Below are 13,848 nucleotides of genomic sequence, written 5' to 3' on the forward strand. Positions count from 1 at the left end.
TCCCTCCATCGCATCTCCAAAACTTTAAGTCTTTGTCTCTGAGTGTGTTTGCAAACTCCCATCGGGTTTTTGATGTTTTAGAGTAATGTCTTCATCGTCTCTAAGTGGCCTTTCAGCTCATCTGGCCTGTCATCTCTCTGGGACACAGAACCCATCTTTTATGACCCCAAGGTCTAGAGTCTCAGGGGTGGTAACATAAAGAAGTGTCCAGAGTCACAAGGGAAACTTAGAAATAATTTATTACAAAAAGGGGATGTTGTTTTTTTTTTTTTTTTTACAAACAAAACACAGTACAACTTAACCCAATTAACAGAAAAAAGACTAACAGACAAAAGAGGATTAAGTGAAACACCAGCAATAAAAACAACAAACAAACAAGCAAACAAACAAACAAACAAACAGGTGAGTCTAAAGTAAATTCAAAAGGATCACAACGGGAGCAACACTCCTCCCAAACACAAGCTTCTAAATTAAGTAGAACCAATCAAGATCAGAGTCAAACACTAAGTGGGTCAGCAGAAGAAAGTTCTTCAAATCTGCCCAAAACAGTCGAAGGCAAGTAGTCAGGCAGGCCGTTTACTCATTAATTCAAACTCACATCCCTGTTCACCAGCTAATAGGTAAATTTATTAGTTATGATTATCCACTTGGTCTTATTACTTAACAACACATCAGCATTTTCAACATCGTTTATTAGTTTCCATGTGTCATATCAGACATCAGTTTTATTTGGTTTCACATCATTTTGACATCTTCATCATCATCATCATCTTCATCATCATCATCATCATTTTTGATGTAAAATCACAGATTACAGAAAGACCTTTGTGAATTATCCTGACATAGAAGAAGAGTAAAATGAAACAATGCCTCTTTGCTTAATTTCTAAGCTTTTTTCCATTCTCTGCATTTTTGACAGGTGTGCTTTTATTATTTGTTACAGGATTCACATGCAAGATGCTATAATTTCCTCTAACTTGTTCCTGTTGCTTGTTTGAAGGAGCTGAAAAGGTTTTAAGGCGTTCAGGAAGCTCAAAAATTAAACTAAAGTTAGAGGCAGTATAAAAAGAGATTAATATTTACCATCCTAATCATCGTCCTCCTCACTTTCAATTTCCTCTTCACTGTCAGGTTCCCCTTCTATTTTCTTCTCAAGCGAATCGATCATTTCATTTACCTCTCTCAGATCCTCTTCCCATTCCTTTATGCTTTTGTCAAACTTCTCATATGTCATGTCAAAATAAACCATAGCTTTCTCCAAAAACACCTTTGTCTTCTCAAGAATTTTTTCTGTGGGGGGGAAGGCACCAGGAAGTTCGGCTGTAGTTTTCTTCACCATTGGAATCATTCCAACCACTTTGTTTAAATGTTGCCTCAAACTCAGATTTATGGAGGTCCGTTGAGACTTGAACTGTTCCTGAAAGGAGAAAAATAAGATTTCTTTGTGATGAGGCACAAACTGCTGAATATCTTTTGGCAAAAGAATCGTAACAATGCTGACTTAAATTGTACAAGACGTGAGATGAGCCTCCACACTAATAAAAAATGCAATATGTCATGGAATCCAGTAGAGCCAGGTTGCATAGTTTCACTTTAGAAAGTTTTTATGCACAATACTTGACTGTAATGGTAAATAGTTCATTTATCTGAACTGGAAGTGCATCAAACTGTTTTATCACCATCTGCAAAAATATTGTCCAGATTTGTTCCTATGAAATTCTAATTTGTACAGTTTTCATAAAACTTCCATTTACAACTTTACAACATCTGTGTGTAACATACTAATGTGACTCTTTGTCTCATCGTACTATCCTAGACATTAGCAACAAACACTCACTTTTTTTCTTTCCACATCTTGCTTTTGTGTCTGATACTCTGCCTTCAGTATTTCCTGCACACCCACAAATAAAATGGACAAGGATAAAACAGAAGTTTAGATATTCAACCAGATTTCAACCCAGCTTAAAATCGTATTTTTCCATTTTATGATTAACTTACAAGATACTCCTTGTCAGACTGAGCTCTTATGAAGCAGATCAGACTCAGCAGAGTAAAAATGAGGAGAAGGCCAGTGATTCCTGTGCCTCTAGCTTTTTCTGCCATGACTTCTGGGGAAAGACTGAAGAGTAATTATTAAAGGTAATAAAATTACAACAGAGCAAAACAAATTAGGACGTATCACAACTTACCAGAGATGTCAACAAATAAGCAAAGAAAACTGGATGGGCAGCAAAACACTGAGTGCGTTATATACTGGTAGCCTCTCCCTGTGCCTTTGGTGTATTGGTGATGGCTCCACCCCGTTTATTAAAGCATTTTGCTGCTGCAATTCTCAACACAGAGAGTGAAGATATTTTCTTTGTCTCTGTTTTAGAAGCAGCTTAACACAGGAAATTTAACAGCTGTATTTCCTCTCTCTCTCTGGACTCCAGGTGACGCCATGCGAATCTCCCCAAAACTATTTGAGTTTACTTATTAATCCTCTTCCAAAACACTTTTTCCTTCCACTCGATCTTCCATCTGTCTGTAATCTGGGATACATTACTCACACTTCTTTAAAAACAAACTTTCTTGTCTAACAATCTGTGCATGAAATAGTTTTACAAGACAACTGTCCCCATAATTGGGTAGGGTATAACTTACTATATTAAAAAATATATATATATATCTTTTTTGGTCTTTGAAATATTTTATCTGAGGTTTTAATGAAGCAAATTACAGGAGGCATAACGTTAAAGGACGAGGAGCAGAGGTTGAGGAGAAAACAGGAACAATACAACAGCAGAAGATTTTTAAAGCCGACCTGTGTAAGCCAGCTCTTCACTTTCATTTCTGGAAATTTTCTGACAAGATTTCAAGCGGCAGTGACACAAAACAAAACCAAACCAATTGTATAAAACAATCTAATGCAGCATTTCAGAATAAGGACGTCCACCTGCTGTCCGTTCAATGATTGTCACCGGAACTAGTGGCGAAAAAAAGACTTCTCACTGGACTTTAGTCACAAACTATGAAAATTAATTCATTATGAAACATGTGGATGCATTTGTTGACGCTTGATAAATATGTAAAAAAAAAGTTTTTTAAATGTAGCATTACTTGACACAGCTTTAATTAACTTTAACTGCATGCCTGTATTTAAAAATGACAACCATCAAAAATAGAAATGGGTGAAGTTTTCCCAGTTTTATTGTTGTGGGAAACCTTTAGCGGTGCATGTCAGTATCAAACACCAGGATGTATAAAATAAACTGGTGGACCCACTGAAAATCGGTCTACACTGGGTGTATCTGAAGGATAATGACATAATCAAATGGTCAAATCAACACAGAAACGGTATAAATGTGTATATGTGGCTTGCAGGAAGGAAGAATATATAAAGGTCTGACTTTTTGTACTATGTGAAACATGCAGAAATGAAAAGCTGGATTTCTCTGGAAACAAAACAAAACTATGAGGTTGTTCTGCTGTAATGTAATATGTTTATTTTACAATCTTTACGACAATTACACAGAATTTTCTTTAAAAGCAACAATAAAGTTAGATGAATTAAATATTATTCTTTTTTACTATTACAGACAGGGATTGGGACTGATCTTAATATTCTGCTGGAACGTCTGTCCCTTGTTTGTCCAAAAAAGGTGTAATATGACATTGGTCCACATTTAGGTGCAAACAGAAAGTGGAAAAAATAAATATTCCCAGATGTCTTAGATGTTCTTTATAACTGCTTGTCAAACAATCGCATTCAGTTTTTAATTGCAAAAGCAGATGTAACATTTCTTTAACACTTTGAAACCAGTAAAAACAAGAATTAAATGGCCTTTAGGACTTATGTGCAGCAATATTCAATATTCACTGACAATTTCATGAAAAATGCATTTTTCATGTCATTCTCAATCTCTCTAAATACCAGGATGTATAAAATACTGACAAGCACAGTCACTAAAGCTTTACAGGTCAGCTTTTCCTTCTGCTAAGTTTTCTATTATCACATCCAGCTGTGTCAGCTTGTCTTTGTAGTTGTCGATTTTTACCATTTCATTTTTGAACTCTTTGTTCTTGTAAATCTGAAGTTCTCCCAGGAAGTTCTTTATGTCAAGGAGGAATTCGTGAAATGGAAAAAAGTCAGGCATTGCTTTCGTCATCATTTTATTCATGGTGTCCATCAATTCTGCCGCATCTTCCAGGAGGCCTGGGATGAATTTATGGTCCATCATGTTGGCAGCCTGGGAAACAAAGAAACGTGAAGCTGAAACTCAAGGTTTCCTGTTGCTTTTGTCATTATCCAACACTAAACAGCAGTGTCACGTGAAGGGAGGATTTGCTTTTAAGTACTTTACTCACCTTTCTTCTTGCTGCATCATGTTGTAGCTTCTGGATGTTTTCTTTGATCTCTCCCTGGAAATTTAGAAGGGAAATCAAACATTTATACTCCGTGTACCTCATGCTTGCAATAGATGCAATGTAAAAACAACAAAATACTAAAATTGGGTCACATCTCATGAGTGATTTAAAAAAAGATATATTTACAGCAAGATTGATTTAAAAAAAAAAGAGTATAATAAAAGTACCAGATCTTTCTTGTTTATCCATGAATTTGCAGGGCAGAGCAGACTCAGGAAAGTAAAAATTAGGAGAAGATTGGTTTTTCCAACACCAGCCACTCTTCTGGGAAATGATGCTCCTGCCATTACGACTTCGATGAGTTTCTAGGATGTAATTAAATATACATTATATTAGCTAAATAAGTGATTTTTTTCAGTCCCATATTGAAAACAGTCTTCTTTTTCTTTTGGGGTTGCCAAAGTGACTCATTTGTCTCCTATCCTCTGCATCCTTGACTCTCACATTAACTAACTTTCTGTCCTTTTTCACCACACACATAAGTTGAAAACACTGTGAAAATTGCATTTATTTAATGCAGCCATAGAGTTCATTGTCATACCTTTTTCTGGAGCTGGACTTGCTGTGAAGGTGATGAGGCATAAAAACGATGGAATGAATCACAGCAGCTTTTACTCTGTTTCTGTAACCTCCCCTGCGCCACGCCTGCTTTTGGGTGTGGCCCCTGGACGGATTTCTTAACCTGCAGCTCGATTCCTTATCTGACTTCAGTCTTTCTTATTTACTCTTTCATTTCGTGGGAACATGCAAACATCATTTCAAGTAAATGGAAAAACGTCAAAGCGAAACTGCTTTAGTCCTCACATACATATAATTATCGACCGCTGATGGATGGTGCAGTTGTTGTTGGCTTTGATTCAGTTTTGTTTGTTTGTGTTTTATCATTCCACAAGTTACCACGAGGCATTATTCCAAGACAAACAGATCAAACCCTCTGTCCGACCATTTGTCTATCTAGCCATCCATTTTCTATAATGAGTAATTGTAGCTAAATATGCAGAGTATACCACCGATCTCCAGCATCTCCAAATCCTGTTGATCATATAATGCTGGTTTGCAAAGGATTATCTTTCTATTATAGTTGTCTCTTTTTGAAGTTGTATCTTTTTGGAAGCACATCACTTGTTCATTCATACTGCATTTCAACCTCCGATTTTCAGTTGGACTTAGGCCTGACCTTTGATTTGAACAGGTTTTCTTTCAGGAATACTCTGCATTAGCTTCTATGTCCCTGCTGACAAAAGGGAAACCCAGCATTAAGATGCTACCTGTAGCCAGGAATGTTGTTTTCATGGTCATGGTCAGTGTTTTGTATGGCATCAGCAAAGTTATATTTTGACCCCCTCTGGCCAAAGGGGGCAGATTTTATTGTTCAAATGGGACAATAAAAATTGATTTCTAGCTCATCAGATTAACAAAACATTACTTTGTCAAAATAATGTTTTGTTTTTACCTCTGCTTTGCTTTGTGCGAAAGGTAATTTGGAACTCACACAAAGTTTGTCAACTAGTCTAAATTAATCTGAAATAATTTAGGCCTAATTTAGCCTCACCAACAAAACTCTTCAATAAAAACTTTGGTCTTAAATATGTCTATTTCTACTGCAATGTTAGTGTAGATGTGGCTTATTTCTGGCTTTACTCTTTAAGTATTTCTGGTGCACAGCATAATCTGGTGCTAACTAATTTAGATTTTGTTGAGGACTGATTTGGTCAGACCATTGATTTTTCTTAAATGAACGTTTGAATGTTAATGTTTCAACGTTGAACTGTGACACCAGAACTTTTAAAATATTTGCATCAAACAAGGCACGAGACTTTTGCTCATAAAGTATTTTTTTATTAGATGTCCAAATTATTTTACAATAAGATGTCTGCAATAAAGATGGAGAGACCGTATAAAGAACTGCTGTAGACACATGTTGCTAGCTGTTGGCTCATTTTGTGCAGATCAAAAACATAAGATAAGCTCAACTAGCAGCATTTGAAGAAACAAGTTTATGAGCTTCACCAAATCTGCTTATTCACAGAAAAAAACATTTTCTTGGTCACAGAGGTTTGAAGAAAGGAGTCATGAAGAAAATAAAAATGTATGAATGTAATTTTTAAATTTATGACACAGTTGAGATTAATTTGGTTGGTGTACAGAATAGAACAAAAAAGTTTACGGTAAAAGTTTTGTACATTTTACATTGCATGATGTGTAACATATCGCTTCATTTCATCATGCAAATTGTTTCTGTTCTGCAATTAGTCATCCAGAATTATGCAAAGATAAAAGGGGAAACAACAGAGGCTGTACAGAACACATAGTAAAACGACCAGAGGAAAAAAATCTAAACTTTTACAGCTCACCATGAAGATCCAACAGAGTTTTTGGAGCATTTGACTTCTCATCCAGGTTACCTTCAGTGTCTTCTGCTTCCCCAGCATAAAGCTCTACCTTCTGAGGAATGTATTTGAGGCCTTCCCGAAGTGCATGCTCTATTACATCCTCCATCTGCTTCAGCAAAGGGTCGCCAAATCTTGACATTTTCTTTATTGATTCTAGCTGAAGAAAAAGATGGGGGAACAGTTCTTTGAACTGGGATGAGATCACCAAAGTGTTGTTCTTGTCTTCATTCTGGAAAAATAAATGTCAGACATATGATGATCTTAGAAACTCCACACCACGGTGAGTTTCGAGGGACCCACCTTCAATTTGTGTGCTTCATCCACTGCCTTCTGCAGATTCTGCTTGAATGCTTCCTGAAGTTCAACAGAAACACCACGGGAAGAACAAATGATGTGTTCACAAATATTTATTGATGTTTAAAATCATCTTTGCATGTAACCATTAAAAGGGTTTAAAGAAGTTTTTTATTTACCAGTTGCTCCTTGTTTGTCAGAGATCTGGCTTCCTCCAAAAGTGTTGAGATAATTTCATCTCTGCTTTGTTCTTCTTTCTAATAGAGAAAAGATCTGGTCATAAAAGACACCTAGTTTTTGTCTATTAAAATACAAGAACAACAACAAAAAAAAAATTACTGATCCTCAGCCAACAAAAAGTCAGCATAAAGGAGTCTTACCTTTTTTCTGACGGCTATGTTTAGGATTTCCTGAAACTTTCCCAGAGCGATTTCCTACAATTTTCCAGCACAGTAAACATTCACTCAGACATTTTATCTGAGGCAATATACAAAAAGCATCCAAATGTGTAGTTTACCAATGATTTCTCAAAAAGCTGTGGCTCTCCCTGGTCAATCAAACTCAGCAGAGAGAGGATGAAGAGAAGGTGTCCGGTGAGTCTGAGAGCAGCCTCTCTTCTTCGTCCACAATTTACCATGATTTATGTAATCCTCTGAGATTTTTTTAAAAAGGATTTATGTTAACGACAAAACAAACCAATCTGAATAAAAAAAAATTAAAAAAACGCGTCTGTTGCTCTTTTAATGCTAATAAAACTTTCCTGCAAGGAGAAGGAGAGAGGGAAAAACGATGACTGAACAGGGTGCTGAATACAAATGCTTTACATGCTCATCGGTTTGCCTTAAGTGTGCTAAGCACTTTTACTTTCATTTTAAATAAACAGTGCAGTTTATAAGAAGATATTAAAAAACCTCCAAAGTCACCAAGAGGCAAAACAGGCAAAACAGGCAAAACAGGTCATTCTCAGTCAATAAGTAAATGTATAAGTGAAAGCAGGTGTGACAGACATAAGAAGTTTATCATATTGTAACAATTTCTAAAGATTTGACTTTGTAATTTAATGGAAATGTGTAAAGAAGATAGCTTAAGATATTTTATTGTTATTGTACATGGCAACTTCAAATTAAGCAGGTTGTTTAGGAGCCTTTAAGATCCCTGGAAGGAAAGTAAAATATAAAACAAATCAGCAGAAATACATGCATTTACATCATTTAGCATATGGATAACTCAAGAGGAAAACCAGGGATGTGTGAGGTGTCGCTATGGTTACAAGTGAAATCTGCTGAGAAGGATGAGGAGGTTTGTGATCTGAGTTAGAATACAGAAGAGTGTATCTGTGCTTTCATGAGGGAGACAGCGCTGCTGTTGAACTTGGTTGTGCTGGTTTACAGCGCCCTCTAGCGTCCGCCAGCCACTTGTGCAGAGGCATGTGGGTACAACATGCTTCTGCAACAGGCCTCTGAGGATTGATGTGGGTTTCTGACTGCAGCGGCTTGTGAACAGCTCTTCCTGTTTTTGGGCACCTGGAACTGAAGATATGTTGAAGAGACTTTCTGTTTGCTGCAGAGCAAAATTACTGCGCTGTTACGATGCGATAAGTCATGAGATGCTCAGCGGCTGAAGTACGGATGTTCACCAGAAACTGTTGTGAATATTTTTGCTTCAATCAGCTCAGGAAATGGAGTCTCTGGAGTCTAACACTGGTTTATTTAGGACAAGTTGAGCTTTTCAGTCATGGCCGGTAGTTTGTTTCTCATTTGTAGCTGTAATTGTCCAGAATTAGTCACATTTTTTCTGAGCCTTTTGCGAATGACAGCTGATTAGAAAATTAGTTATGAACTTGAGATTGCAGAGAACCTTGACTCATGTCAAATAGATTTCTTAAGTGATGCATGTGTTATTTTTTACAGGTTGTTTAGATACAGTGAGACATTTACTAACAGAATGTGGCTTTGGTGTTCATATTACTTCATATTTTATGTTGTTCCCTCTTTTGTTATTTTATTTTTTATTTTGTCAACACAAAATACTCAGAGATAGTTGGAGCCCTGACCACACTGGCCCAACTGGTTCTGCAGTTTTTCATCTGTTTGACTCAAGAAATAAAAATAGGGGCCAACACAGACTACGTTTGGTTTTGAACCCGGTAGACTGCAGCAGTGGCCAGAAGACTTTGAGAATTTCAACAATCTGGTCACCAGTTCATCCACTGAGAATGAATGGACCGGATCTTAATGCGTAGTTGGAGAGAGGAGGTTGCCTTGTTTGGGAATGATTGTTTTCAGAAGATGTTCTGTTGGCGTCTATAATCCAGGGCCTTCAGTTTGCATTACATCACAGCTGAGAGTGAAGGGGCCTGAATATGTCTCAGCTCCTCTCCATAACAGGTTATCAACCAAATAAATAGAGGTTTATTCCCTTTAGTTGATGGTATAACAGAGCAAAGACTGTGGCCTCCTCTGGAGCAACGCAGACACTGCTCTGTGGCGGCGAAGTCAATCCAAGCCTTTCCATTGGTTAATAATTGTCAAATTGACACTAATCTATCAGTTAACTGTTTGTCCACTTCTGCTCTCTTCAGGAAAACTATTCACTCACACCGTAATAAAGAGAAATACACATTTTTATTCAGAAAAACCCCACAGTTCTCAGAAATCATAATTAGCAGCATCATTAATTCTTGTAAAGGGAACCAAAAATAAATAGTTTTCTTTAATTTTGCATACAAAATAAAACCAGAAAAACATACAGCAAAAAATAAGATGTTGTGAGTCTTACTATGAACAAGCGAGTTGTTATGTACTCTTTATTAATTCCTCAGTGAATATTTTATTATCTAAAATGGTGACAGGCAACACTGTGAACACTCATTACAAACATATTTAAAATCAAATTACTTGGCAATTTTTTAATGACAATCTTTTAGTTATATCTTTATTACATTTCAGAGAGAATTTCCTAGTGATGAAGGTCAAAGCTGAAAGAGACGAGTGTGGAAGTAATCAGATCAGCAGCTTGGAGGAGTTATAACTCAGCCTGCCGCTCCTCCATCTGATTTATTAACATCTCTGCTGTCCTGATGTTGTTTTTCATCTTCTCTAGTTTTCCATCAAACTTCTGATTTTTCTCCTCTTCGTGAGCCTCTTCTTCCTCAACAATATCCTTCACATTCTTCACAAATTGCTCCACTGACGGATAGTAATCAGGAAGTTCTTCCTTATGTTCCTTCATCTCTTCTGCCATGAAATCCATTAATTTGATGTAATCTTGGAACTGAGAAGAGAGACCATTTCTTTCCTCTTGATAAGCCTGGTGGGAAAAAAATAAAACTGATTTTAGGACACGGCGCAAATTGCAGCAGGTATTCTGATAAACTAAATCATATAACAGTCAGAGCGACGTGAACTAAATGTAACAGGACCTAAAATAAGTCAGACCAGGAACTGAACTGTCAAAGACTGTCAGAGAGGAATGGATGGATTTGTTGCTAGTTAATTTGTCTACTTGTTTAATGGCGGTTAGCTTGAAGGAGTAATACTGCCACCAAGTGGTAAGTGTGAAACAAACAACAACAACAACAACAAAAAACAACCCTCACATCTTAGCATACAGATTATATACTTTGAATAATTAATCTCATAATTATGACTTTGAAAGTCATAATTATGAGATTCAAAGTCAAGTTAAAACATTTATGTTTACCTTCATTTTCTCAAATGCTCCCTTGTTTCTCTCGACCATTTCCTTTAGCTGTTTCTGCAGGTTTGGAAAATATACTTTTAGTTTCACTCTCGTGGTTGTTCAAATATTTGATCCATTTAAAGACCGTTTCACCAATATGAACAACAAATTTACCAGATGATCTTTGCTGAGCAGGGAACTCGAAAAGCTGAACAGACCGAGCAGAATGCAAACCAGGAGCAGGCCTTTTGTGTTCCTGGTTCTAGCAGGTCCATAATTTATGACAGTGGATTCTGCTGCCATGACTGTTCTGGAGAAATGATTTGAGAGTGACGTTTGTTAAACAACTAAAAGCTTTAAATTATATTGAAAGTAATGCAAACTTACCGGAGAAGTGCAACGTGTAAAGTTGAGCAAAGCAAAAGTGGAAGTGTAACAGGAACGACACATTATTCATGTCTGCCCAGCAGGAACCTCCCACAGGGCTTAGTAAGGGCGTGTAGCTGGGAAGAGGTGTGGTGACATCACCACCACTACCTGGAGTCCACTGGGTAACAATTGCTTTACTACCATGTTTTATTTACAAAGAAACAGAAAAAAGTCCAATTTTACACATTAATTTATTTAAATGGAATGTGCTGATGTTCTCAAGAATAAATTAGCATTGTTTTTTCACAAATACTAATGCAGCTAACAGTTATTACAAATTATAGCTATACCAAGTGTACAATGTTAATTTACATATATATTGACTCAAAGGGGAATACATGTATTCTGTGTTTTATATTTTCTTCTCATCTCATTTCAAATTTCACTCCTTTAACTATCCAGTAAACCTGAATAACTTCTGAATACTGCAAAGATCAATGGATATTTAAAATCCTCAACTTTTCTGACATAATTGACATATCTGGATACGCTTTGATTTATAATATTTTTTGTTTTGTGGAGGCTGGAAATGAATGTTTGTTCTGCACCAATGTCTCACACAAAAACTAATTTAGATAGAGTGTAAGATATTCATTTCGCTCTCTTGCTCTCGATGAAGGCGGACGCTTCTTTCCTCTGCTCCCTCCCTGCCCTCACCTGCCCTGCTTCCTGTATTTTTCTATATTTTTGGACCCTTTCTTTGTACATCGTCCGAATCTACAAATGATGGATCTGGTCAACCGATCTCTCAATGCAATTGATCAAATTTTCTCGATGAGAAGTCTGGGCACAGGAGAGCCCTCTTGTCCTGCGGGGATTCACCCTGGATTTATTCATGATAACAGGATTTCTGCTGTTTGGAGCTTGTGGATTCCTGGATTATCGACAAATTTGTGACGGACTTGGCCGAACTAACAAACAATCAGACAAGGACTCTAAAACTCACTAACGAGTTGGAATCGATCTTGGAGAAGTTGCTAGTTTCGGTTCAGTGGAACGACCAAACTAATTTGGATGATTGGGAACTGAGATGTATCAGAGAGACTTTAGGGAAGATTGAACTTTATAATCTACCCAAACTACATCCATAGTCTGTATCTGAATTGGCTTTCCCCATGTGGCCTTGGAAGGGCTGCTTAATTCCAATCTCCTTGAAGATATGTAAACACAACGCTCCTTCCCTTCTCACCACCTCCTATTATCCATGTAGCTGTGGAGCTGAGCTCTCCCAAGGAATTTTGTCATTTATAATCTTTGGGTTAAAATAAAAAAAAACATATTTTTCTAATTAATAGACTCCTCCTGTTTTTTAACTCGGTCCATCACACTCAGCCACATGGTTTCATGGCCCTTTGATGTCATCGCCTTCACTCGTCTTTGTTTTGCCCTTTGTTTTGTCTGAATGTTGCCATTTTCCCTAATGTGTCCTTTCCTCTTCTCTGTTTTAGGTGGAGTACTCCCTATTTAACCCAGAAAAGGAATCAGATCAGTCACTTTTTAACTTATTTGATCAGAAACTGTTGAGTGCTCACTATTTAGAAATTGAATTAGATACTTAGCAACTGTTGAATTAAAATCATCTCTGATTTTGATGCTTATGAGGTCAGGAACATCATGGAGTGCCCTGATGTTCCTGACCTCATAAGCATCAAAATTGACCAGGGTGCCAAAGCTTTCATGAGGGTGTGAATACTTTTTAATATGTTCATTTTGCTTAGTTTTAACACAGGAAGCTACCCTGAGACTCTCTGGGATCAACTTTTGCACAAAGTTATAGCAAGTTTACCCCTTAAGGATGCACATAGTTTCTTAAGCTTACATATACTTATATTCAAATAGCATTACTTTTAGTGTCACATTAAAGACACAACAAAGTCCAGGTGTTAATACTTTTATTTGAAGCCTGGCCAACAGGATGTGTTGGCCAGAAGAAGGGAGACACAGAAACTAAATTAACATAGACAGGTTTACAGCTCAGGACTATCCCAGGAAGATCTAAGTCACCATCTGTAAAAACTTGCTTGATTAAGGGAAGATTGAATTGTGTCTCCACAGTTTTAGCAAATAGAAACCTCTAAATAGAAAAACAACTAGTAACATAAAATTACAAATGTAAGAATGATAACAAACATAATAATTCTAACAAGCATTCAGACTTTACTCATTTTATTCACTTTCAGCGCTGAAAGGAGACGATTTTACCATTACATTTGAGAAAAGTTTCTAAAAAAGACTGTGCAGCGTCTGAGGAGGAGGTTAGCTGATTATATGGACTGAATTCACTCCCTGAAATCACACCATGTCTCTGTGTCCCTGATAAGTTTCTGTTTCTCGTGAGAAATGGACCTTGGTATCTAACAGAATCAAACATGTAACTCTTTACTATGGGCCCTTTGTCTAACAGCGTGTGACTCTGTCTCGATCTTGGTAAAGCGTCTCAATACTATCTAGCTATCATTTCCAAATGTTCTCAAGATTACTGTTTAAAGGCTAGGGGTGATGCTAATGCTGTACTGAATCTGTGTGATTATCATTAATGAGTAAAGGAGCAGCTTTTGTGCTGTGAACTCAAAATGGATGGGATTTTATTTTTTATGCATTGTTTAGATGTGGAGAACAACAACAAAAAAAATCACAAAAGTCA

At 36.9% G+C, this 13,848-nt stretch overlaps 4 protein-coding genes across 6 annotated transcripts; all 4 read right to left on the bottom strand.

Annotated features, from left to right (window-relative positions):
• Positions 1-221: 221 nt before the first annotated feature.
• On the bottom strand, positions 222-2,246 carry LOC148154114 (uncharacterized). 2 transcript variants are annotated; one of them, XM_088015861.1, is made up of 4 exons: positions 2,190-2,246; positions 1,999-2,119; positions 1,838-1,891; positions 222-1,417 (listed from the first exon to the last, which is right to left on the bottom strand). In XM_088015861.1, the coding sequence occupies exons 2-4, from the start codon at positions 2,101-2,103 to the stop codon at positions 1,088-1,090; spliced, it is 489 nt and encodes a 162-aa protein (XP_087871987.1). In that variant the 5' UTR covers positions 2,104-2,119; positions 2,190-2,246; the 3' UTR covers positions 222-1,087. The 2 variants fall into 2 exon arrangements, with proteins under 2 accessions (XP_087871987.1, XP_087871988.1); XM_088015862.1 differs by having other exon boundaries at positions 1,999-2,108; positions 2,190-2,229.
• A 1,227-nt stretch (positions 2,247-3,473) lies between these two features.
• Positions 3,474-4,971, bottom strand: LOC148154115 (uncharacterized). Its single transcript, XM_088016191.1, has 4 exons — positions 4,949-4,971; positions 4,575-4,712; positions 4,348-4,401; positions 3,474-4,229 (listed from the first exon to the last, which is right to left on the bottom strand). Exons 2-4 carry the CDS (start codon positions 4,692-4,694, stop codon positions 3,954-3,956), a joined length of 450 nt encoding a protein of 149 aa, XP_087872317.1. The 5' UTR covers positions 4,695-4,712; positions 4,949-4,971; the 3' UTR covers positions 3,474-3,953.
• A 1,253-nt stretch (positions 4,972-6,224) lies between these two features.
• Positions 6,225-7,922, bottom strand: LOC148154116 (uncharacterized). Its single transcript, XM_088015881.1, has 5 exons — positions 7,612-7,922; positions 7,475-7,528; positions 7,274-7,351; positions 7,101-7,154; positions 6,225-7,029 (listed from the first exon to the last, which is right to left on the bottom strand). Exons 1-5 carry the CDS (start codon positions 7,729-7,731, stop codon positions 6,751-6,753), a joined length of 585 nt encoding a protein of 194 aa, XP_087872007.1. The 5' UTR covers positions 7,732-7,922; the 3' UTR covers positions 6,225-6,750.
• Positions 7,923-9,699: 1,777 nt separating this feature from the next.
• Positions 9,700-11,266, bottom strand: LOC148154117 (uncharacterized). Of its 2 annotated transcripts, none has more exons than XM_088016080.1 (4): positions 11,163-11,266; positions 10,950-11,080; positions 10,797-10,850; positions 9,700-10,403 (listed from the first exon to the last, which is right to left on the bottom strand). In XM_088016080.1, the coding sequence occupies exons 1-4, from the start codon at positions 11,230-11,232 to the stop codon at positions 10,119-10,121; spliced, it is 540 nt and encodes a 179-aa protein (XP_087872206.1). In that variant the 5' UTR covers positions 11,233-11,266; the 3' UTR covers positions 9,700-10,118. The 2 variants fall into 2 exon arrangements, with proteins under 2 accessions (XP_087872206.1, XP_087872207.1); XM_088016081.1 differs by having other exon boundaries at positions 10,950-11,085.
• Between the last annotated feature and the right edge of the window lie 2,582 nt (positions 11,267-13,848).

This window comes from Poecilia mexicana, unplaced genomic scaffold (genome assembly GCF_051168715.1).
Source record: "Poecilia mexicana isolate PSO_F unplaced genomic scaffold, ASM5116871v1 scaffold_18, whole genome shotgun sequence".
In the NCBI taxonomy this organism is placed as follows: Eukaryota; Metazoa; Chordata; class Actinopteri; order Cyprinodontiformes; family Poeciliidae; genus Poecilia; species Poecilia mexicana.

Coding starts and splice junctions, on each gene's coding strand:
- LOC148154116 (XM_088015881.1), bottom strand. CDS start 7,731: ATGGTAAATTGTGGACGAAGAAGAGAGGCTGCTCTCAGACTCACCGGA. Junction 7,352..7,474: donor ACATAGCCGTCAGAAAAAAG/GTAAGACTCCTT, acceptor TTTCTCTATTAG/AAAGAAGAACAAAGCAGAGA. Junction 7,030..7,100: donor ATGAAGCACACAAATTGAAG/GTGGGTCCCTCG, acceptor TTATTTTTCCAG/AATGAAGACAAGAACAACAC.
- LOC148154115 (XM_088016191.1), bottom strand. CDS start 4,694: ATGGCAGGAGCATCATTTCCCAGAAGAGTGGCTGGTGTTGGAAAAACC. Junction 4,402..4,574: donor GGATAAACAAGAAAGATCTG/GTACTTTTATTA, acceptor CTAAATTTCCAG/GGAGAGATCAAAGAAAACAT. Junction 4,230..4,347: donor ATGATGCAGCAAGAAGAAAG/GTGAGTAAAGTA, acceptor TTTGTTTCCCAG/GCTGCCAACATGATGGACCA.
- LOC148154117 (XM_088016080.1), bottom strand. CDS start 11,232: ATGAATAATGTGTCGTTCCTGTTACACTTCCACTTTTGCTTTGCTCAA. Junction 11,081..11,162: donor TTACACGTTGCACTTCTCCG/GTAAGTTTGCAT, acceptor TCTCCAGAACAG/TCATGGCAGCAGAATCCACT. Junction 10,851..10,949: donor TGCTCAGCAAAGATCATCTG/GTAAATTTGTTG, acceptor CCAAACCTGCAG/AAACAGCTAAAGGAAATGGT.
- LOC148154114 (XM_088015861.1), bottom strand. CDS start 2,103: ATGGCAGAAAAAGCTAGAGGCACAGGAATCACTGGCCTTCTCCTCATT. Junction 1,892..1,998: donor AGTCTGACAAGGAGTATCTT/GTAAGTTAATCA, acceptor GTGGGTGTGCAG/GAAATACTGAAGGCAGAGTA. Junction 1,418..1,837: donor AAGATGTGGAAAGAAAAAAA/GTGAGTGTTTGT, acceptor TTCTCCTTTCAG/GAACAGTTCAAGTCTCAACG.